General features: G+C 35.9%; 1 protein-coding gene across 1 annotated transcript in view; it reads right to left on the bottom strand.

Annotated features, from left to right (window-relative positions):
* The window catches only part of CEP128 (centrosomal protein 128), a 127,213-nt gene that overhangs the window by 52,309 nt on the left and 52,064 nt on the right, over positions 1–22,840 (bottom strand). The window contains exons 15-17 of the mRNA XM_075712880.1: positions 19,716–19,892; positions 16,416–16,475; positions 14,656–14,848 (exon numbers count right to left, since the gene is read on the bottom strand). Of these exons, the coding sequence (XP_075568995.1) occupies positions 14,656–14,848; positions 16,416–16,475; positions 19,716–19,892 (430 nt within the window). The remainder of the gene's footprint in view (positions 1–14,655; positions 14,849–16,415; positions 16,476–19,715; positions 19,893–22,840) is intronic.

The following is a 22,840-nucleotide window of genomic DNA, read 5'->3' on the forward strand; positions in this document are numbered from 1 at the left end:
AAACCCACAACAAAATCATACTTAGAAGTGTTAGAATTGTGAAACAAGAATTAACATGACAAATTTTACAGTTAAATATTTTCTGTTAACAAAGATGTACATACTGGCAGTATATAATGTTGCACAAAGGTGCTGGTCAAATACTGGAAAATAAGTACCACAATATGAATATTTCTATTTAAAAGAATTTCTCAGAGTAGAAAGGTGGTCTAGAATTAAGAAATTAGACTGAGAAATAGGAGACCCAGCTTTATCCTTAGGATGTTTTTTGTTTTTTTTGTTTTGTTTTTTTTTTTTAAACATAACCAGAAGGAAGCATATTATCTCTATGACTCAGATATTGTGTCTGTCCAGGAAGAAAATAATATTTTACAGCAATAATGTTTAATAAAAGTGCTTAATAACTTCCAACTGGAGTCCTTCATAAAATAGGCAAAAGCATGCAAATCATGCCCAAGACTATGTTATGACCTTATCCTGAAGACGTAATAGACCCAGACACGAAAAATACTGTGACTCTCTTTGCCCACAATAAAGAAGATTCAAACATAAGTGCCCATTATTACAAGTGGATTTTTAATAAATTACAAAGACACACTTGTTATTTCGAAAAAACACTTTATAGCTTATTGTTCTAATCACTAATACTGTATGAACTATATAGTTAATGTGCTTGCCTTGATTGACTCAGAAGACAAAATCCTTAAAAATGTTTTTAATTACAAAATCCGTAAAGCATTTAGAAGTACCAATCACAGTTCCCATTCTGTAAAACCAAAACCAAGGAAACTCAGTCAAAACAGTAAAGGAAACAAAAGCCATATTTCAGATACAGCCAGTTGTTACCTTGAAGATGCTAATCAGAGTAATATGCTCGTTAAATTGATTATAACCTAGCAATTTGTCATACTTAAACCACAAGAAAGAAAACAATGCAAACAGATTAATTAAACAGTTAATTTAATCTTTATATAGAAAAAAACCCAGCTTGTTTTCCTTTTTTCAACGATTCACTTGTAATGTCTATTCTGTAATTAAAACTACTTTGTTGTATACAACCAACATTAAGAGTTGCTTTTACTGGTGACTGAAGCTCTTCTCAAATTGAGAAATTTTTTGGTAGTGAAATAGAATTTAAATTCCAATTCTCCAAATACACAATATCGTTAACACTCACTTTAGGGAAAAAAAGGGGGTTTAAATAGCATGTCAGATAAAAGGATATAAAAGCTGTTAACATATCAATGAACTACATTGAAATACATATTCTAATACAGTCTGAAAAATCCTAGGCAAAACCATAACATTAGCTCTAATTTTAAAATATACTGAATATATAATATAGCAATATGCAAGATTTCAAATACTTCCTTAATTTCAAGAGCTTTATTATATTAAAAATCTTAGACAGTAAGTTTCTTTTAATTTCTGTTCAAATTTCCAACATGATTCATCTGTATTTTAGACTAAATGACTTTGACTATGGCAATAGGTGGGAGGACCATAGAGCCCTTGGTTCAGTTTCATTTCCTGTAAGACAGCATACTATTTAATTAAACAGGCATCTTATCAGAAAGACTTTCCTGGGAATGTTATTTCTATCTAACGAAGACTGAGTGACAGCGCATTTCTGTTATGCACTTCTCAGGAAAATATTAAGTTCAAGACACAAGCTTGAAAGTGCCTGTGGGGTTGGTTTTTTTGTTTGTTTTTGTTTTGGGTTTGGGGTTTTTTTTGGTTGGTTGGTTGGTTTTGGGGTTTTTTTGGTTTTTGGTTTGTATTTTTGTTTGGTTGTGTTGGTTTTGCTTTTTTGGTTTTTTGGGTTTTTTTTTTTAATAGTTGTAAATCAGTGATACTGATTTGGTAAGGAAACACTATATAACCTGAAAACGTGACAACGCTTTCCATGCTAAGTCAAGGAGTTCTGATAAAGTACAGATGCTTACAAGGTTCTCTTTATTATGTAGTGTTAAAGCATTGTTATGCATACACTCCTATGCCATCATTTCAACAGCTGTAAAAAAAACCCAAAACTCAATAGTTCTTAGAACACCAGCTGTTTAGCTTGGTTTAAAGAAAAAAGTCATAATTCACAACAGGAAGAAAAGATTAAATAATATATCCTAACTATTTAATATACATTAAATCCCCATCCCCCAGGTTACTTTCGTTAATTTTGATTTAGTTTCCAGTATGTGTAGGTAAACCAAGAGGTAAAACTAATAAATTTAGTCTCTTACTGTTAGTGTGCACTACAAACTCAGCAATTTAAAGGACACATCATGCTTTCAAAACTATAAATCTGCACATAAGTTTCAGATAAGCATTTAAAGTATGCGATTCAGAAAGAAAGGAAAAAAAAAATCAAAAAGAAGTCTTAAAAACATCTTAGCTACAGTTTGATCCCATCTCTTACCTTCACTTTTTCACAATGGCAGCCATATTTTTATGAGTGCATAAAAAGATAATGGCAAACAAAAACAGTTGCATAAAATACTAAATAATTAGAGCAATGCATGTCCAGACTGATATTTCCAGTTTTCCAATACAAAAAAACCACAGGGTAAGATTTCCAAATGATTTGGCCTTATTTCCGTTCCTCTAAGACTCTGAATGCAGGTTCATTTTGGCAAAGTTTAAAATAAGTTAGAAGTCCTCCCTCCTCCTTCCCCCATCACATTAAAAAAACCCGAACATTATTTAAAGGGCAAGAACACTATTAAGAAGAAATTAATTATTTGATTAATAATTATATTTCAACTTATGCATTTTGAAGCTCACCAAAACCAAATATTATGGAGAGTTTCTCTGAAACCCTTCAGATTCCTTCCTTTATGTATGCTTAAAAAGAATTTTCTCTACTTCATCTTCCCATTCACTGTTCAATAAGAGATGACCTTAAAATACCTTGTGATGTTTCTTGCTGCCACAGAAAGGACTGTGTTGTCATACAAAGACAATATGAGGTAAAAAAAAAAAAAACCAAAACAAAAACCAAATGGGAAAAAGAAACAAAGCTGAAAGGGCAGAACAAGGCTTGAAATTATATTAAAAACAGTATCTGTACTTCATTATTAAATTAAATATAATAGTTCATAATACAAAGATTTTGCAATATTTTTATTTTCACTGGTTCCAAATTTTCTACTTTTTCTCAGTTTAAGCAACAGAGATTGCTCAGTGTCAGTGTACTTGTACTCAATGTACTGCACTGTCTCTGTATTTTGAAGTTTTACACTTTCTGCTTTAGTGTTCCTGGCTCAAACAAAAATTGAACTTACTGGGTTTAAAACAAAAAGGAACGTAATTTGGAAGATAAGATTTTGTCAAAGCAATGTTTTATCTAACATTTTGAATCTACCAAAAAAAGAGTAACAAAAAAAAATAAGTAACAGGCTCTTTGAATCTACATTTTCCACAGCAGTTAAATAACAAATAATCCTGACTGAACTTAACAAAAAAAAATTCCCCCCAAATTTAAATAAATGGATGTCTTGCTTCAGAGATCACGTACCAAATTCTTTGTAAAATATACTTGATTTACCCTCACAAGCGATGAAACTAGTAGCTAACTGCATGATTAACAGAGATGACACCATCACTGAAAACAGCTAAAAAATGTCTTCTAAAATTCGATTTTGTATCCTCAAATCTAAGAAAATGCACAACAAATATTTTTTTTTCTGACTCCTGATTACAATACATGTAATTAGAATGAGAACAGAATGAATGATAAACATAATGCATAAAGCATAACACCACAGACTTGCCCAGCACAGGTTTGTGCTTGTGACAAAAGCATCTAACATAAATCTATCGTAGCTCAGGACTACAATCATTACCTTCTTAAGCCTTACTTAGCAGTATAATCTATATCAGAGCAATTCTAAAAACATCATAATTTAAGTGTGGTTATAGAGTGTAGATGCTGAGAAGTGGTACAGCATATTGCTTGCATCACCTGGGACTTTACATAAAACACTGTTTGCAGAATATTGTATCTTTGAGATAAATTAAATCAGTGTAAGGTCTGTATATCAGGGCAATGCACCTGCTCTTCGTACATCACTATAGCCTTACTAACATCACTTTATAAAAAAAGAACAGATGTGGCCTTGCCAAACATATCAGGTCTTATTTTGCTAAACAATGTTTCTTTGTTGACTATCTATGTCTTCTCTGAAGTAGCACTATATTATCCTGAAACAAAAGAACTGTGCAGACTCCGTGTCTCAATGCTATACCACACCACGTCTAGTTTCTGTATATTTCAATATGTTCCAAGAAAGATTTTCTTGGTAGAACTATGTTGCAGAATCTATTTATACTAAGTTTCCTCTCTGTACTCATTCCCAGAGTGTTATTGAGCCTTAATGTAACAGAAAAATATATACTTTTGTATAGAAGGTAAATACAAAAGCATTTAATGTCTGTTACCTAAATCCACATACTCTTAACACCTTCAATTAAAAAATTATGACAAAATGACAATACCTGTAATATTTTAAAGGGATTTAAGCAGTAACAAACAAATAAAAGATTGCTTACAGCTTAATGTTGCTTTTTTTTTTAAATCACCAACTCTAACTGCACTATAAATACACAGGATTAGCTGTCTTCAGAACTAAATTCAAGATTATAAACACTCTGGCACACTGACCAATATGGCCAAAGCTAGTGAAATCTCACAAACACCGGGATGGAAAGATCAAGAACGGAACACACATAGGTAAATAAGGCCACAGCCCGAGCTCAACAGTCAATGCTATTCACCTAAGTTAACATATATTTTTGAAATAAACATGATATGTTGGAAGATAATAGCTCCCAAGCAATTGATTCTATCCTTCTGAGCTGAGGCTGGCAAAATAAAATGTGGAAAACATTCATTATCAGAAATTAAGAATTCAGGCATACACCAAAGAGAAAATAAATTAATGCATGAGATACAGTTTGATTACAAATTTTAGAGGGAGTGGACATGGTAAAAGATTTAAGGAGTTTGTGTACAAACGGAAATTTTTTCCTTGCGGAAAATAAAAATAAATTTGTGGCAAACATCTTGACTATGTTTTCCAAAAATGCTGATGTTCTACTCTTGATGAAGGGAAAGAGATGATACTTTCTTCTGACTAAACCAATGAGCAACTAAAGCAAATGTAAGTCTGTAAGACCAATGGGTGCTCCCAGGATCAAATACAGACTTTCACTGATTTCTATGATAAGCTTTTCAGATTGCTCAATCTGGCTAGACCATATAAAGTTGGATAAATCAAAGAAATTTGGGCCAGGGTACAATTCTTGGGTGCAATTCAGGAAGACAGTATTTTTCCTACCTTCAAGGATTTCTCTGTAATAATAATAATATCCTTGTGATCTGAATGAACTTTGAAACAGATCTGTAAGAACACCTCAGCATGCTCAGTGATTCCAAAATGCAAATGAAACCTAGTTAAGAAACTGGAATTTATATCTTTTATTTCCTGAGACCTTTCACCACTCCATTAAAATACTGAATACTTAATGCAATACTATTAAAATCAATTTGATTATGAGATCAAAATCACTTCAAGAGGAGAAATCTAAGACATCTTTATTTTTATCTAAAATGTTACTTACTGAAATACCCCATTGGGTGGCATGCTAGCTGAATAACTTGTTAAATAGTGAGCTGTATCCAAAGTACAAATCTGCAAACCTGAAATCAGAACCCACATCCTCCCCAGTTCTTAGGTATTTATAAACATTCCTAGACTTCTGAATTTATCATATCTCCAGGATGGTACGCTTATCAAGAAGGGAAGACAACTGCAGCCAATCTTGATGCATCACCAGAGAGCTATGAAACTTCTGCGACTCTGTAAACAATCCTGAAACTCTATACTACATTTCTGTATTTTCCTTCATTCACTATTCTCTCATTCATGAATCTTTATGTTAGCTTACTTGTCTTCATCAGGATTATACCACGTAGACAGCCAGTTTACCACCACAGGTAGGACTGTGATAATGTTAACACTTCTACAGAAATTCAGAAGGAGGATCCAAAAGCCTACAATATCCTAGATAATTACAAATGGTTCAGTGAAGAAAGGAAAAGACAAAAAACCCCCCCCGTAGTTCAGAGTTTTAGTAGACCTATTTAAGCTTATGTAACTTCCTGACACATGTTCATCAATAAACCAGTTTAAATACTCATCCTACCTACTTTTGGTATGTCCACCATAAAACTCTATTATTATTCTTTTCCCCCCAAAAAACATGAATAAACTATAGCATCAGATCCATTAAAGGAAAATCAACAAGGCAATTTCTTCAGAATACAATTTCTCTGTCTTTTTTTTATAATTTCTGATTTATGCAAACTTAAATAATCCCCCATAATCCAAGGAGAAATGGTTAGCGACCTGCTACACCACTTAAACACTCACAAGTCTATGGGGCTGGATCGGATCCACCCAAGTGTACTGAGGGAGCTGGTGAAAGTGCTCACCAAACTATGTTCAATCCTTTATCAGCAGTCCTGGCTAACCAGGGATGTCCCAGTTGACTGGAGGTTAGCAACTGTGATGCCCACCTATAAGAAGGGCCACAAGGAGGATCTGGGGAACTACAGGCCTGTCAGTCTGAACTCGGTGCCAGGGAAGGTCATGGAGCAGATCATCCCGAGTGCCACCTCACGGCACATACAGGACAACCAGGTGATCAGGCCCAGCCAGCGTGGGTTTATGAAAGGCAGGTCCTGCTTGACTAACCTGATCTCCTTCTATGACAAGGTGACCTGCTTAGTGGATGAAGGAGAGGCTGTGGATGTTGTCTGCCTAGACTTTAGTAAAGCCTTTGACTCCATTTCCCTCAGCATTCTCCTGGAGAAACAGCCATGGCTGCTCATGGCTTGGATGGGCGTACTCTTCGCTGGGTAAAAAACTGGCTGGACGGCCAGGCCCAAAGAGTTGTGGTGAATGGAGTTAAATCCAGCTGGTGACCAGTCACAAGTGGTGTTCCCTGGGGTTCAGTATTGGGGCCAGTTCTGTTTAATATCTTTATCAATGATCTGGACGACAGGATCGAGTGCACCCTCAGTAAGTTTGCAGATGACACCAAGTTGGGTGGGAGTGTTGATCTGCTTGAGGGCAGGAAGGCTCTACAGAGGGATCTGGACAGGCTGGATCGATGGGCTGAGGCCAACTATATGAGGTTCAACAAGACCAAGTGCCAGGTCCTGCACTTGGGTCACAAACACGCCATGCAATGCTACAGGCTTGGGGAAGAGTGGCTGGAAAGATGCCGGGCAGAAAAGGACCTGGGGGTCTTGGTTGACAGCAAGCTGTATATGAGCCAGCAGTGTGCCCAGGTGGCCAAGAAGGCCAATAGCATCCTAGCTTGTATCAGAAATAGTATGGCCAGCAGGAGTAGGGAAGTGATTGTCCCCCTGTACTTGGCACTGGTGAGGCCACACCTCAAATACTGTGTCCAGTTTTGAGCTCCTCACTACAAGACAGACATGGAGGTGGTGGAGCGTGTTCAGAGAAGGGCAACAAAGCTGGTGAAGGGTCTAGAGAGCAAGTTTTATGAGGAGCAGCTGAGGGAACTGGGGTTGTTTAGCTTGGAGAAAAGGAGGCTGAGGGGAGACCTCTACATCGCTCTCTACAACTACCTGAAAGGAGGTTGTAGTGAGGTGGGTGTCTGTCTCTTCTCCCAAGTAAGAAGTGATAGGACAAGAGAAAACAGCCTCAAGTTGCATCAGGGCAGGTTTAGATTGGATATTAGGAAATACTTCTTCACCAAAAGGGTGGTCAAGCATTGGAACAAGCTGCCCAGGGAAGTGGTTGAGTGCGCATCCCTGGAGGTATTCAAACAATGTGTAGATGTGGTGCTTAGGGATATGGTTTAGTGGTGGACTTGGCAGTGCTAGGTTAACGGTTGGACGTGATCATCTTAAAGGTCTTTTCCAACCCAAGAGATTCTATGATTCTATGAATTCTACAATTCTAACTTAATGAAGTATTTTTAGACTATATTAAGCATTCAGGGAAGTGGTTTGTGCTGGTGCAGACAGTAAGACACATCCACGGATATTCACAGAATCAGCCTTTCTGATAAAATGTTCCATCTAAAATCTGCACCATTCCAAATGCAGCAGAAAATATTTTCATCCATTTGCACTCAATTTGACTGAAAATCCATTTTGTTAAGTAATATTGTTGAGTATACTGCGGTGTTTAAAAAACTAATAAAAGAGTGAAGAGTCTTTTTATCAATTAGAGTAAATCCATTCTGCCTTCACTTGCTTTATTCCTGCACCTGGGTTTTGCCCATAATTTCATTACTGTCTTAGTATTCTGTAAGTACTTCTTCCATTTTTTTAATGTTTAAGTAACAAAAGCCAACCACCATTCTATCTCCTTAATTTAAATTTTCTATCATTTTGATACATTGCTTTCTGCTTTCAAGCTTAACACTTTTTTTATGCTATTAGCTGTGTTTTCTTTCTTCCTTTGGGAAAGTAGCTTTTCCAATTTTCATGTCCAAGTCATTTATACATTAAACTATTTACATGTTTACATTCTATTAGTTGCATCATAATTAAACCTGGGCTTCTCATTCAATATGTAAGAGTATTTGCCCAAGAAATGTAAATAGCAACTTTTTTAAAATAAAAAAACCTTTATAAACATTTAAATGTATCACTTCATGAATAACAGTACTCAGAACTCACATTAACAGACATGCATTTTATTATTCCTCTACCTTCTACCAACTTACAAAAAATAACTGATTTGGTGTAACAAAGGCCACAGTTTTCATATTAAAAAGAACAATCTATGTTGACATAACTGTGAAATAAGCAATTAAATTCACATGGAGACTGTAAGTCCATTATTCCTGCATACACCATCACATGTGCCTTCATTTAATTCAGTGGCACAAGAAAATGGTATTGAATACAAAGTCAACCTGCCTATTTCTTAGTGCATTAATAAAAAGATCTCAAAACTTTGTTCAATGTTTGTGAATATTATTATGAATTTCTGATTCCAGCTTCAACTTCAAAATTGGTATAAAAAGTGGTAAATAATGTGTAACATAAATAGTGTATAAATAATAGAGAAAATTTCCTTCCTTGGCATCAGGTAAATGAAATTAAATGATCCCAAGGCTATTCCACTTCCTCTGTGTACCAACAAAACCACCAAATTTTCTAAGGCTCCAAGCTTCAGTATCATATTCCTACTCTTCATACTAAGCTCACTCATGAAGAAAAGTGAGTCTACAGACCAACATCTGTGAAACAGTACTAACTATCCCTTTCAATAACTACCTCTTTCTCAAAGTAGCACATTCCTTACTCTAATTTATAGTTTTTACATTTAATCATCACATTTACATTACATTTACATTTCCTACATAGTCCCATGTTGAATGTTATACAGATGACAGCCACATTATGTCTTCTGTTACATCTATCAGTTATTTGGTAACTACCAGCTATCTTATCAAATGAATGAAATACCAGGAAGTTTGGCTCAGATTGCCTGTAGTATATCTCAGTTGTATTTTATTTTTCTGTCTCTAATTATTCATTCACTAAATGTTCATTCTAAAGTCTTGAATACTATTAAGAGTAGAGAACCTACTGCTGGAAGGCCTGTGACACCATAGCAGCTAAAGCTAAATAAATACACTGGTAATGAGCCAAATCATAGCAACTTCACCTGTATCCACAAACTCTGTTGACTATCAGATCTAATCAAACTAGAATGTGATGAAGTGAATCCTAAATTTGCACACATGAAGACTATTATTAATTGTGACCATGATTAATTGGCTTTGTAAATGGAAGTACCTGCTTCCCTCCTCCAATACTGTTTTTGTGGCAGTGTCCAAAAAAAAACCAAAGAAGCAAAAACCAAAAACCCCACAAACCCTCCTAGCCCCCCCACCCCTTACATGACCAGGTTTCAAAGTATATTTCATTAAAAAAAGGTGGAGTGTAAAGAGCAAATAAGGTGCTTAATAGTTACCTACAAACACTCCTGACTCTTTATTTCCCTATAAAACAGTAAACTCCATTACCATTAATTGTTTAAATAAAAAAGTTTTAAAAAATTTAATCTTTTAGGAATACTTTTGAGTGAAGACAGCAAGGAGGATGTTTTAGGAAAATCCAGCAACAGCGAAGTTATCTGTCTTCATCTGCTGCTATCTTCATACCTATGTGGCTCTGGATCCTCAGCACGTGCATGTATCCTCACCCCAGGTCTTAAACCAAACACTGGTCTGTATTGTCAGCATCCTGCCATCTTTTTCTAAGTCCTATTTCTCATCCTGCACTTGGTGGAATTTTAAAGCATGCTTACTGTTTTGTGTTACATAGAAAACTTTAACAGCTATGTAACTGTTATTTCCTTTTTCTTACCTACATTTAATCTGCATCCACCTCGAGAACTAGAGAGAAGAGAACATAATGTACTTAGAACTACAGAAACTGTAATGTCAAGTAACAAATGGAACTGAGCCTATTTGTAGGGAACAAAGGAATGGCCCTTATAAATAGGAGGTATGAGATTACATACTATTTTTTGTGCTCAGTGAATAGCATTACTTTTGATCATTCCTTTCAGTTTAATAATTTCCCACGATAACTTTGCCTATAGCTTGAAATTTAAATGCAGGCTGTGAAGTTTTCCACAAAGCCTAAACCAAATTAGGTACAATAGAATTAAACACTAAATAAGGTTTGCATTATTTCCTACGCACTTAAATTACAAAAGGCAAATAAGGCCCCAGGGAGATCATCTTAGCAGATAATTATTCAAATATAAGAACACTAAAACACTATTAATATTATATCAGGGTCTTGGCACTATCATTTTAAACAAATGAAGGATGACAATAGAAAAATTCAAGCTTGAAAGATCAAAGCATGTTCTCTTTCAAAGTTCTTTGTAAGTGACAGGATCTTACTATTCTTGTAAAGCAAATAACCTGCATTGTTCTATAAAATATTTACACGAATGCTTTTATTTGTTGTTGCTACTGTTTTTTGCTATTGTTTTATTTTTGTTACAATATTTCACAAAGCATTTTCAATAATAATTAAGTCATCTACCAGAAGCTATAACTACTTCTACTAACAAAATGATTAAAGAGAGTACTTATTCTGTCTGACAAAAAACTTAGGTCATCATTATCAGTACTAAGTCCTGAATGAAGGCCAGAACAAAGTTTTTAAAGAAAACACAAGAAAAAAAAAAACCTGAGAGGTGACACCTTCCTTTGGAAACTGAGGTAATAGAATACAATGAAAGTTCATACCATGACACAGTGAGGTATGCAAACGGTAGTCTAATATTACATAAAAAGATGCAAGCCAGATGACAAGTCAGCCCTATTTATAGACTATATAAACCCATAAGGCATGTTAATAGTTCTCAAGGTTTACCTATATGCAAACTTTCAGTAAAAGTACTTTATTCTCCTCCATAGGTCAGGTTAGCATCAGCCATTTATAGATGTCAAAATACAGTCTCCTCACCATGTAGCCTTCCATTTTTTCAGGCTTAGTTAGAACCTCCAACAAATTTTTATATGAAAGAGGTGGAACCAAAGAATCTATTTCAATATGGAAATTCTGATCCATGGACCCTGTGTCAATTAGCCTGTTTTCTCAGTGATCATTTTCACGCATTGGCTTTATCTCTTTTTCCTTTGATCACGTTCCTTTCAGCTCTACCTGTAGGATTCCCAGCTATCAACATTCTCCTGATGTGTTCACAAACTTGCTGTTCTGCTGGAACAGTACCTTAGAGGCAGAGTGTGAGCAAGTGTACACACATGTGCATGCACTGGAGAAGTAATATTCTCAAAACATTCAGTGCAGGTCTTGAGATAATGTTAAGCCTTAATGCCAAGAATTAACCTCAAATGACATTTCCCTCCCTCCTCTCTTCTCACATAAAAACTTCTGACTCCAGTTCCTTTGATTATGGAATTCTCAGCATTAGCTACATTATGCCTTTTATTTTACCATTATGCTTTTAGACAACAATACCTAGGGACAGAAATGTATCACCAATTATTACTATTATGGGAATATCATACAATGCTTTGGGTTGGAAGGGACCTTTAGAGGTCATCTAGCCCAACCCCCCTGCAGTGAGCAGGGACAGTTTTAACCAGATCAGGTTGCTCAGAGCCCCGTCCAACCTGACCTTGAATCTTTCCAGGGATGGGGCATCTATTACCTCTCTGGGCAACCTGTTCCAGTGTTTCACCACCCTCATTGTAAAAAATTTCTTCCTTATATCTAGTCTGAATCTACCGTCTTTTAGTTTAAAACCATTACCCCTTGTCCTATCGCTACAGGCCCTACTAAAAGACTGTCCCCATCTTTCTTATAAGCTCCCTTCCAGTATCAAAAGGCCACAACAAGGTCTCCCCAGAGCCTTCTCTTCTCAAGGCTGAACAACCCCAACTCTCTCAGCCTTTCCTCATAGAAGCAGTGTTCCATCCCTCTGATTATTTTTGTGGCCCTCCTCTGGACCTGCTCCAACAGGTCCATGTCTTTCTTGTACTGAGGACTGCAGAGCTGGATGCGGTACTGCAGGCGGGGTTTCACCCAGTAGACAGGCAGAATCACCTCCGTCAACCTGCTGGCCATGCTTCTTTTGAAGCAGCCCAGGATACAGTTGGCTTTCTGGGCTGCAAGCGCACATAGTTGGCTCACATCCAGCTTTTCATCTACCAGTACCCCCAAGTCCTCCTCCTCAGGGCTGCTCTCAATCCCTTCATCCCCTAGCCTGTATTGATATGGGGGGTTGCCCCAACCCAGGCGCAGAGCCTTGCACTTGGCCTTGTTGAACCTCATGAGGTTCACACGGGCCCACTTCTTGAGCTTGCCCAGCTCCCTCTGAATGGCATTCCATCCCTCAGGCATGTCAAACCACACCACTCAGCTTGGTGTCATCTGCAAACTTGCTGAGGGTGCATTCAATCCCACTGTCTATGTCACTGATGAAGATGTTAAACAGTACTGTTCCCAATACGGACCCCTGAGGGACACCATTTGTCACTGATCGCCATCCAGACATTGAGCCATTGACCACACAGCCAATTCCTTATCCACCGAACAGTCCATCCATCAAATCCATATCTCTCTGACTTAGAGAGAAGGATATTGTGGGGGACCATGTCAAAGGCATGCACTGATAACTATTAATTCTGGTTTTGCTCAGATCCATCATGTATGGATCAGTATACAGTGCACAGTTTCTAAGAAATCATCCAAGCACTTAATAAAAATCCCCTTTTGGAAATTAAGGGAAGCTTCTAAACATCAGAAATGTAAAGATATAGAATTGTCCTCCAAAAGCAGTAATGACCATAAATAAGATACACCTTTGAAGATAAAATGTCACAAATAAATTATGAACTGACTGTAAGGCCTAGTGACTCACCTCAAATCAACAACATGCATGGATTCTTCCTGACCAAGACCAAGCCTACCCTTCAAAATTTTACACTTCACCTATGTTTGGATTTAACAAGGATCTATTCTCACATGTTTATAACAACCAAAGTATTGATTTCTGACAGCAGAAAAAAAATCTTGGTTTAAGGATGAAAATAAAGATGCACTGTAAACTGTTTATGTTCCAAGTTTGCTCTAATGCTCTGGTTTTACTATAAAAATACTCTTTATTGAAACAATGTGTTTAACTAAGCCACAAGTAACACAGTATAAATGAGCTTGTACACAGATGAAAAGCAGAACGACAAAAAAGACTGAGATCTTCCTGTCTTCCTGAGATTTTAGAATAATAAGCTTACGATGAAAGCATGTTTCTCTACTCCTAAAAGCATTCTGCTCAAAGTCAAACTTCAAGACACTATAAAATACTAAAGTACAAGTACCTGAGCTGAAACTAAAAAATGGCTCTTGACTGGGGACAGTGAAGTCCATCCCCACCGGAACTTTACACTTCTCAATAAAATCTGATTAGTACTTCCCCTTCATGACAAGCATGGATGGTACAGATGCTAGCACCAAGCCTGGCACACAACACTCCAGAGTAAGAATTACATGCCAAGAGAGGAAGAAAACTATATATATGAAATACCACATCAGCAATGTCATTCATCTTAATTAGAACCAAAGCTTGTCCTTCTCCATTTTGCAATACAGAAGGGATGAGAAAAAAATTTGCCAAAGTTCTTTGTGCACACAATTTAAGCAAAAGAGATTAACTGCACAGGACTTGGGACTGCTTTGGGCTCACTCTTTTTGACAGACAAAAGCAGCATTACCAATGCTGCTTCAGACTCTTGTGTAATTCCTCTTTGCCCGGGTCACGGAATGTCTCAGATGGTGCAGTTGAAAAATAACTTCTACATCCACTGCCCATGTTGCAAACTCATGTATTATTCAGCCATTGTACTGGGTTGAAACGTAGTTGATTACATTTGCCTTTTTTGTCAGTAAGGGAAAACAAAAAACTTAACTGTTTTCTTGGTTATCACTAGCATGTTACCAAATTAGAGTTTTAGTAACTACTTGATAATATACACCTGGATGTGCCATAGGAATTATAATTAGTAGAGTTTTAAAATTCTTTCTCCTTTTTATTAACAAAAGTGGAACCAGCAACATACCTCTTTTTTCTCTGTGAGCTTCTTCCAAAAGTTTTTCTTGCGTTTCTATCTGTTTAAAGAGAGACCGATGTTCAGCCTCCTTCATCTGTGTAAATTGCTTGAGCTGTTCTCGGCTCTGCAGTAAGTAGCATCGTAGCTTTTTTTCCTTACTTTCTCTCTCCTTTACCTCCTCGCACAGCCACTGAAGCTTAGTCTATGTTAAAAAAAAGGGGCAATAAAAAGTAAAGAATTCTAATGAAAATAAGAGGACATAAATGTTAACTGATCAAATTATCTTTGGAGTCACAGATTACTCATTTGTACCTATTACTGAATAATGATAATAATAAAAGGGGACATTCAGATATATTAGGAGGACATATGTTGACCTTCAAAGAGTCTCAAAAGACAGATATATTTTGGCTGATAATTGTATGTGAAGAAGCAATACACAGGGGTTTTTTTTATTTTATTTTTTAATTAGGAGCATGAATTTGCTAGGGTAGGTATGAAAATTTACACTGAATTAGAGTATACATAGACACCATGAGACACTCCTTCCTTTCAGAATGCCTTTCTCTCTCTATTCTGCGTTGGTGAAATTGAAAGCATTTATCTACTCTAAAAAAAGTGACATCAATCCTTTCATGCAGAGGAAAAAGTAAAGAGAGCTCATAGATAAGATAGGTCATGGTCAATATAGAAAATCTAGAAGTGGTAAGAGAATACTTTCACACTGCCCATTTAAAACAAGAAAAAAAAGGGGGGAGGGGGTAAGTAGTCATTCATTCTAGACTTCCCTCTAGTAGCTAAAGAAACATTGGTAAGAAGTATATGCAAACGATTACTAGGTGCTCTTTGAAAGGTCTTTTTAATAATATGTCAGTGTCACTTTTTTAAATGAAGAAAATACTTCCCACATAACATTTCTCCTTTGATTCTGATCTCTCTCTGCTATCTATAGTGGCAGTCTTTCTTGGTCTGCAAGTCTTACATAGACCATACATCATCAATAACCTTAAATTATCTTATGTGCAAACAGTTGCAATTTTGCCTTAAGTCAATTCTCCTGTGGCATTGACCAGCACACCTTTTTACATGAAGGAAAAAAAAAAATGTATGTCTTCTACAGTTTCTCGTTATCTACTTTGATCGTGAGACACTTATCCAGTATCTTTTAAAAGGAGTAAGAAATGTGTTTAAGTGTATGAGTTGGGGGAGCAGGAGGAAAGCTGCAAAATGAAAGGCAAGGGTCACAAGTTACCGGTCATCACTTTAAAGAAGTTTTCAAGCATGTGTGCACTCACGTTATAGGATTCAAAAGCTTCAAACAAAGAGGGGAGGAAAACAGTTCATTTTCCAAGAATCCAATCTAATATCCTTTAGATTTAATAAATAACAGCCTTATTTAAAATCATTTCTTGCCTTGTTATAACCCCATAAGAGAAACTTAACCTGCTGACTACGTTCTCATGGGTTTTTTGTCTGAAAATAATTGAACCAGTACTAAAGACTATCACAGCAGTTACTTCAATGCATTTCTTGTAAAAGCAGCATTGCTATTTATTTCGCTATAGAGACAGGTATTTCTTGTTGATAGCGAAATTTGGAAAATTATTCCATCAGTTGAAATAACAGTCTCAGAATATCAGAATTATTGCCAAAGGAATGCTTTTGTCTTTTTCCTTTTCCCCTTTAAGTGTCTTTTCAAACTCACTTTCAACTGAATGATTATAGATGTTGGATATTAGCTTATTCAGTAAAATTTCAGGAGGTATTACCTTTGTTTCTGCTAACCAGCGATGAGGATCATTCAGCACCATTGGCGTAAGTGATATTGCCTATTGAATAGTAGAGGAGAAAGAAATAGGCATAAAACCAGGAATTAGACACAGAAAGGAGAAAGAGTCTTTCTTGCTTACTGGAAATTCATCAAATACTCTTTGCTAAAAATCCAACTTGGAAATCATATCTGTAACTGGTTTAATAGAACTATTTAACCATAAATTAATCACATTTAAAAGCAAATTATGCAAACTCATTGATACAAATTTTGTTTAAAGGTGCAACTTAAGTAAGTTGCAACGCCAGTAAGTTGTATTCTGAATCTGTACAGTTTTCCTGTAAGAATCACTACAATGATTCATTTCAAACATCCCCAGAACATATCTCTGCATCAAGGTGTATATTCTCAGTTTGAAACTATATGTCCTTTTTTACAAATGTCATAGTATTTTCAAAAAATACAATTAGACTCTACTTTAAAATGACTATTTCTTAAGAAAATGCCAACTTCAAAGTCATTCAACTGTTTTTTTCCTCCATTCTGCAGAACAATGATGGCTGCACATAAACTAGAAGTAGCAGAACCAATTGTTGTTAGTCATTCAACTGTTATCAATGTATCTACAGAAATGCTATGGGCAACATGATAAATGTCTTCTCAAAAAGTAAAGAAGGACAAATCCCCAAAATCTTTAAAATGTGCTTCATGAGGATGGCCTTAGTGTTTTAACGTAAAAAAAAAAAAAATCACTTGCTTTGAATATTTGGATAGGCATAAAAAGAAAACTGTAATCTTCACTAAGTGTATAAAAAGAAGATAAACTTGTGCTGGAATGCTTCACTAATACTTCATAGAATGAGAAAATGTGATGTGTCTTTTTTCTGCATTCAAACTGAATTACGTTAAATTCGTTTTAAAGGTACTTCTATACATGTTTTCTATATTACTTTTTAATAAAGTTAGTGATAATGGATCTTTTCTGTTTTCCCCCACTTTATGAGTTGCTACACAAGGGGAAGAAAAAAGTGTCATACACAGCTCTCTCAACTGAAATCTATTTAAAGTCAAGTAAACTATTAACCTTATGTCCAGCTCATCCTTCTTCTCATGTGATCCTACCCCATGATTAATACATCATGCCTTTTTCTCTTTTAAAGGTTTTGTGGGGTTTTGTTATTTTGTTTGGTTTTAGTTTACCATATTTTGCAACTCAGTGAGTCTTAATGTCCTTTTGGTCCTGGCCCAATAATTTTTGTGACTAGCGTATTTCTTTAAGAGGTATTTATATAGGCCTTATTAACTACACTGAGACCAAAGATGCCTGAACAGCACCATCTAATTATGTACATACATATGTTTTACATGAAAATTATCACCACATAAGGACACAGCTGAAAAGAAATGCTTTAGTAAGCATGTTGACCATGACTTCACAAAGCAATGCATACCTGAAAGTTGCGACTTACACGGCAACAAACCTCATTCTGTGCAACCACATTCAAGGAAGGCAGTATTCAGTTTATAATTTATGCATGACTGGTGTAGTTATTGCAAGCATAAGATTTTTTATAACAAAAGACTGATTGGAAAAATAAATCTGAACAATACATGTGGAATTCTTTGCTTAGAACACCACTACACGGTGATTATAAAAAATCCAGTACATTTTTCATCAGGGAAGATTAAGCCTGGTGTTTAAGTTCTCTGAATACAAGTATTTATCCATTAAATTCCTCATTGCTCACCTAAGTTGCAGTGACAACTTCTTATTGAAGGAACTTGTCAGAAAACTTGGCAATACCTAAAGTACTGGGCAGAGGAACAATATAACAAAGGAAACTTCTTAACTTAAAAAAAAAAAAAAATTCCAGACCAGCAGGCACCACAAAACTGTGTAACATTTGTATTCATGTTAGCTGTCTAATCAAAAATTCATATTCAAATATGTTTTAAATTTGCCAGTCATAAACAATTAAAGGGGATAAATAAGGAGAATTGTGAAAACAGGGATCAGCAAAACTTTATCCAGACAACAAACACTCTGCAGGAGGTGGGAAGCAAGTCCAAGAAGGCATGGTTCCATGATCAAGAGTGGCAACTATAGTAGATCACAAAGACTTAATAAAAAAAGACCTATCTCTAAGGATACAGAGGAGAAAGCTTGTTTGTCAAATAAGTTTTCTTAGAATTCTCATCTGTTTGTGTGCTGCAACATCTCAACTCCATAGGTAAGTGGAAAAAAAGACATAACCATTCTAAAAGGCTGAAACAAAGTTACTTCTCTCCACATCTTCAAACAAAACAGGTGAGGAGATAAAATAGAAAATAAAACAAAGAGAAAATATTAAAAATATAATGGATTTTTAGTGTCAATGCTGAAAAATTTCTATTTTAAAAGCAGCCCAGCCCAGTCAAGTGACCAGGAACCGTACAGTAGAAAGTGTGCTCTGTTTAAATAGCAAGACAAAAAAAAGGCATAATCTGAGCGTACTCTATGTTACAGCTAAAGCCACCAGGTCAAGCACTTGTGATTTAAGTACTCATAATGCCAGTGAGTATGGTGACAAGCTGAGTCAGATTGTCCGTTTTCTTTATTCTCAGCTGTGTACAATGTGGATTTAAGTCACGTACAATCATCTGGAGGAAGGAAGAGAGGGTTCTGTCCCTGGGGAGCAAATGAGAATGCTCAGGGAAAAAAGCTAAGGGAAGACAAGGGTTGTAGGAGAAGTAAAAGAGTGAGAAAAACCAAAAAGAGTTACAGCAAGCTACAAGTTTCCTGAAACTTTCAGCTTGAGTTTTCTGGATACAAGGACCTGCTCCACAAAAGAGGAGGTTATAAACTCTTTTCATTTCCAGCATTTACTCCTCTACTTAAAAACCAAAGCATCTAAATGAATTTTTATTAAAACGTTTCTTTCATTTTTCCCCAATTTTAAAAGCCTTTTAGGTCTTTCTTGGGGACTCCCCACCTCTAAGGAGGTGGCCTAGGAAAACCTGTCTCAAAATTCTAGCTGATGTAAGGACCTTTCACATAACCAAACAAAAGGAGAACTATTTCTCACCAAAAAAATTGGCAAAAGAAAGCAGTAATGATTAACACATGTGTAGATCTTCATAGTATCCCATTCTAATACCTAGTAATGTACATCTGTACCAGCTAAATATCCATAATCCTACTGTCCATAAATTATCTATACCATTTAAGCAATAGGTGACAACAAGGCATACAAATTCTGCTCCAAACATTCATTAAGAAAATAACAAAACCTGCAGCATACTTAAAACTTAGAATTACTTTGAATTTCTCCATGGAGTCCCGAGAAAAAATTTCACAAGCAGCATCAATTTCACTTCCTATCATGGTGAGAATGGATTCTTGTTCCATTTCTAAGTGATGCAGCTGATCCTTAAACTGCAATCTGGCCTCATCCATCCTTCTCAAATGATCTTCTTCATTGCTGATCTGTTTATCCTGGAGTGAAGAAGGAACAACAAACCAAAGAGAAGTTATTGCATTACTAATATAACATACATCATTAGCAATATATCTTTCAATCTTATAATCGCACTATACTCACTCATGCACTGAGTTCAGTTCCTTGCCATGGAAAATAATACCTTCTAATAGTACTCGTAAGTTCCTCTCTTGATTCTCCTTATTCTCCTGTAAATCAGTTATGAAGAAACTGCTACCAAATCCAAATCCAACAATCATAGAGCCTATTTTCAGAGTCAAAACCAGACATTCTATTATAAACCTCTTTTTCATGAGTAGAAAGAGAGCCCACAACAAATACTCCCCTTATTATCTTTTGCCCTGAACCAATTACAGGCATCTAATCTCTGTCATCACAAAAAGGGATCCCTGAAGGAAACCTGTATTGGCAGTCAGTGTGTTCTCAAAGGAAAAGTATTCAAAGAATATCCCATAGGACAGTGACTGGGACTGACGAAAGTATTTTACATTGTCATCCAATGTCAGAAAGATCATTAACTATGTTACATGTGTTTTTTTAAAATTCAGATTCTCTTCCTTTATATCTATAATAGAGCCACCATGTAAAACTGAACCCAGCAGCAGTTTTGTTATACAATATATAGAATTATGCTTTGTAATTAATATAACAAAACTATCTTGTGAGAAGTTAAATTGGTTCACACCTGTCTGCTGCTGAGATCAGGAGGATGTAATGCAGCAAAGGGTAAACACTTTAACAGGCACATTTCAGTATGTGCAAGTGCACTGAGAATGGTGAGAAAAGCCAGAATAATAATTTTGAAAATTTATTAATCATGGACCTCTGCAATGACAAGGTGTAACTGTTGAAATTGTATTTACTGGAAATCTTCATACACTACTCCATGAGACACCACTGTGGAGCTAGGTAGTTTCTAACATACAAGTTCTGTGAATGGGATACATAGGGAATCATGGAATCATTCAGGTTGGAAAAGACCCTTACGATCATCAAGTCCAACCATAAACCTAACACCGTCAAGTCCACCACTAAACCATGTCCTTAAGTGCCACGTTTACACGTCTTTTTGAATACCTCCAGGGATGGGGACTCAGCCACTTCCCTGGGAAGCCTCTTCCAATGCTTGACAACATTTTCCCTAATATCCCATCTAAACCTCCCCTGGTGCAATTTGAGGCCATTTCCTCTTGTCCTATCACTTGTTACTTGGGAGAAGAGACCGACACCCACCTTGCTACAACCTCCTTTCAGGAGGTTGTATACCTATATATGTATAGGTGTTACCTCTATTAGCAAAACAGGTGTTTTTTAATATAGGTGACATTCAAATGTAAGAAAGCCATATCTGATAAGCAGCCTGATTTTTTCATTTAGTTCATACAGAAACACTTGAATTAGACAGTAGCTATTTCAAACTGAAGGAAACACAAGAATTTTTAATATGCACAGATTCCAGTATTTCTGCACTACCCATATGGGAGTTGAAATAGCAGTTCTCATCTAGATCAGTATTCTGAAGGTAATAAGATTGAATTATATATGCTTCCAGTGTCAGTATTCTATGCTATCTCATTATTCACTGAATGCAGTCCATCACGTGCCAAAGTTCACTCCCAAAGACCATGACTAAAAGAGGATATAACTCAATATTTTTTCCTTTATTTTTCATCTGCTTGATTTTCTGGGTGTGCCAACATCCCTCAGCTTTCTACTTTCAGAGCCTACAGGAGAAACGAAGTCACTAATAACTCAGAAGTGCACAAAAGGAAAAGAAACAGAAAATTTTACCATTACTCTCTGCCCCTTCACCTTTCATGAAAAAAAGTTAAAATCCAAGCTACCTAGAATACCTATATTTCTTTGAATTAGTATTTGCAGTACGGACAGAATGACATTAAAAGTATAAAAAAATGTGGAAAAGGAAAAGAGATGATTATTTTGTAACACAATAGGCTTCTGCAATACCACAATATGACAGCTAGTTTGAGATTTCTGAAGAGGTAATATTATCATTTCCCCCATCCTAACACTCCTTCTGACAATCCACAATAAAACCACAACTGCAAATATTCTCTTAAGTCAACCAATTAGGGCAATCAAGTGGAACTCTCCACCTGCATTTATCTATCTGTGGTTGAGACCACAGGACTGTGTGTTTAAAAGCTTCTCCATTCTTTTTCAGCTTAGAGATAAGAGATCATCTCAGTCTAAAAACTGTATCTTCCCAATATTAGGTGAGGTTGGAGCTAGTTTATAACTGACTGCAGAAGACTATGTACACTCCTACAAACACATTTCCTTAATAATAGGTATTATAGCGCTAAAATCCCAACCTAGAAAAAAAACACATTTTGAATTTTCATTTGAGGTACTTTTTATTAGTCTGACAATTTGAGCTTTTAAAGCACTTCTTGTTAGTTTAAAAAGCTAAGACAAGTGCCAGGTTTAAGACTTCTCATTTCATACTTTAAACAAACAAACAAAAAAACCCAAACCAAAAACCAAACCACAAACCCCACAACCAAAAAAAACCAACAACAAAAAAACCACCCAACCAAAAACCTGCCCTAACATTTTTCTCTCTGGGCTATTAGTCACAGCATATTGACTGATGGACAGTCAGTAGATGCTGAAAATATAAGCAGTATGACAAAAGGAGCTAATAGCATTTCCAAACGATCACTTCACTTTACCTACATTCAAAATAAGCCCATTAGATTTTAAGCTCAACACCTAAGTGATATTGTGCATTTCATTTATAACAACAAAATACAAGTTGAAAATTAAATTGAAAAACATGAAAAGCCACGAAGGATCTACAATATCCATGGTCCTCTTATCAGATTTAAATAGTTTGAAACTATTGAGCTAATGAAGAATTATCTGATGAGTATTCAGTGGTCCATGTGAATCCATGTGAATGAACAAACCTCTTGCACCG

Source organism: Pelecanus crispus, chromosome 6 (genome assembly GCF_030463565.1).
Source record: "Pelecanus crispus isolate bPelCri1 chromosome 6, bPelCri1.pri, whole genome shotgun sequence".
In the NCBI taxonomy this organism is placed as follows: domain Eukaryota; kingdom Metazoa; phylum Chordata; class Aves; order Pelecaniformes; family Pelecanidae; genus Pelecanus; species Pelecanus crispus.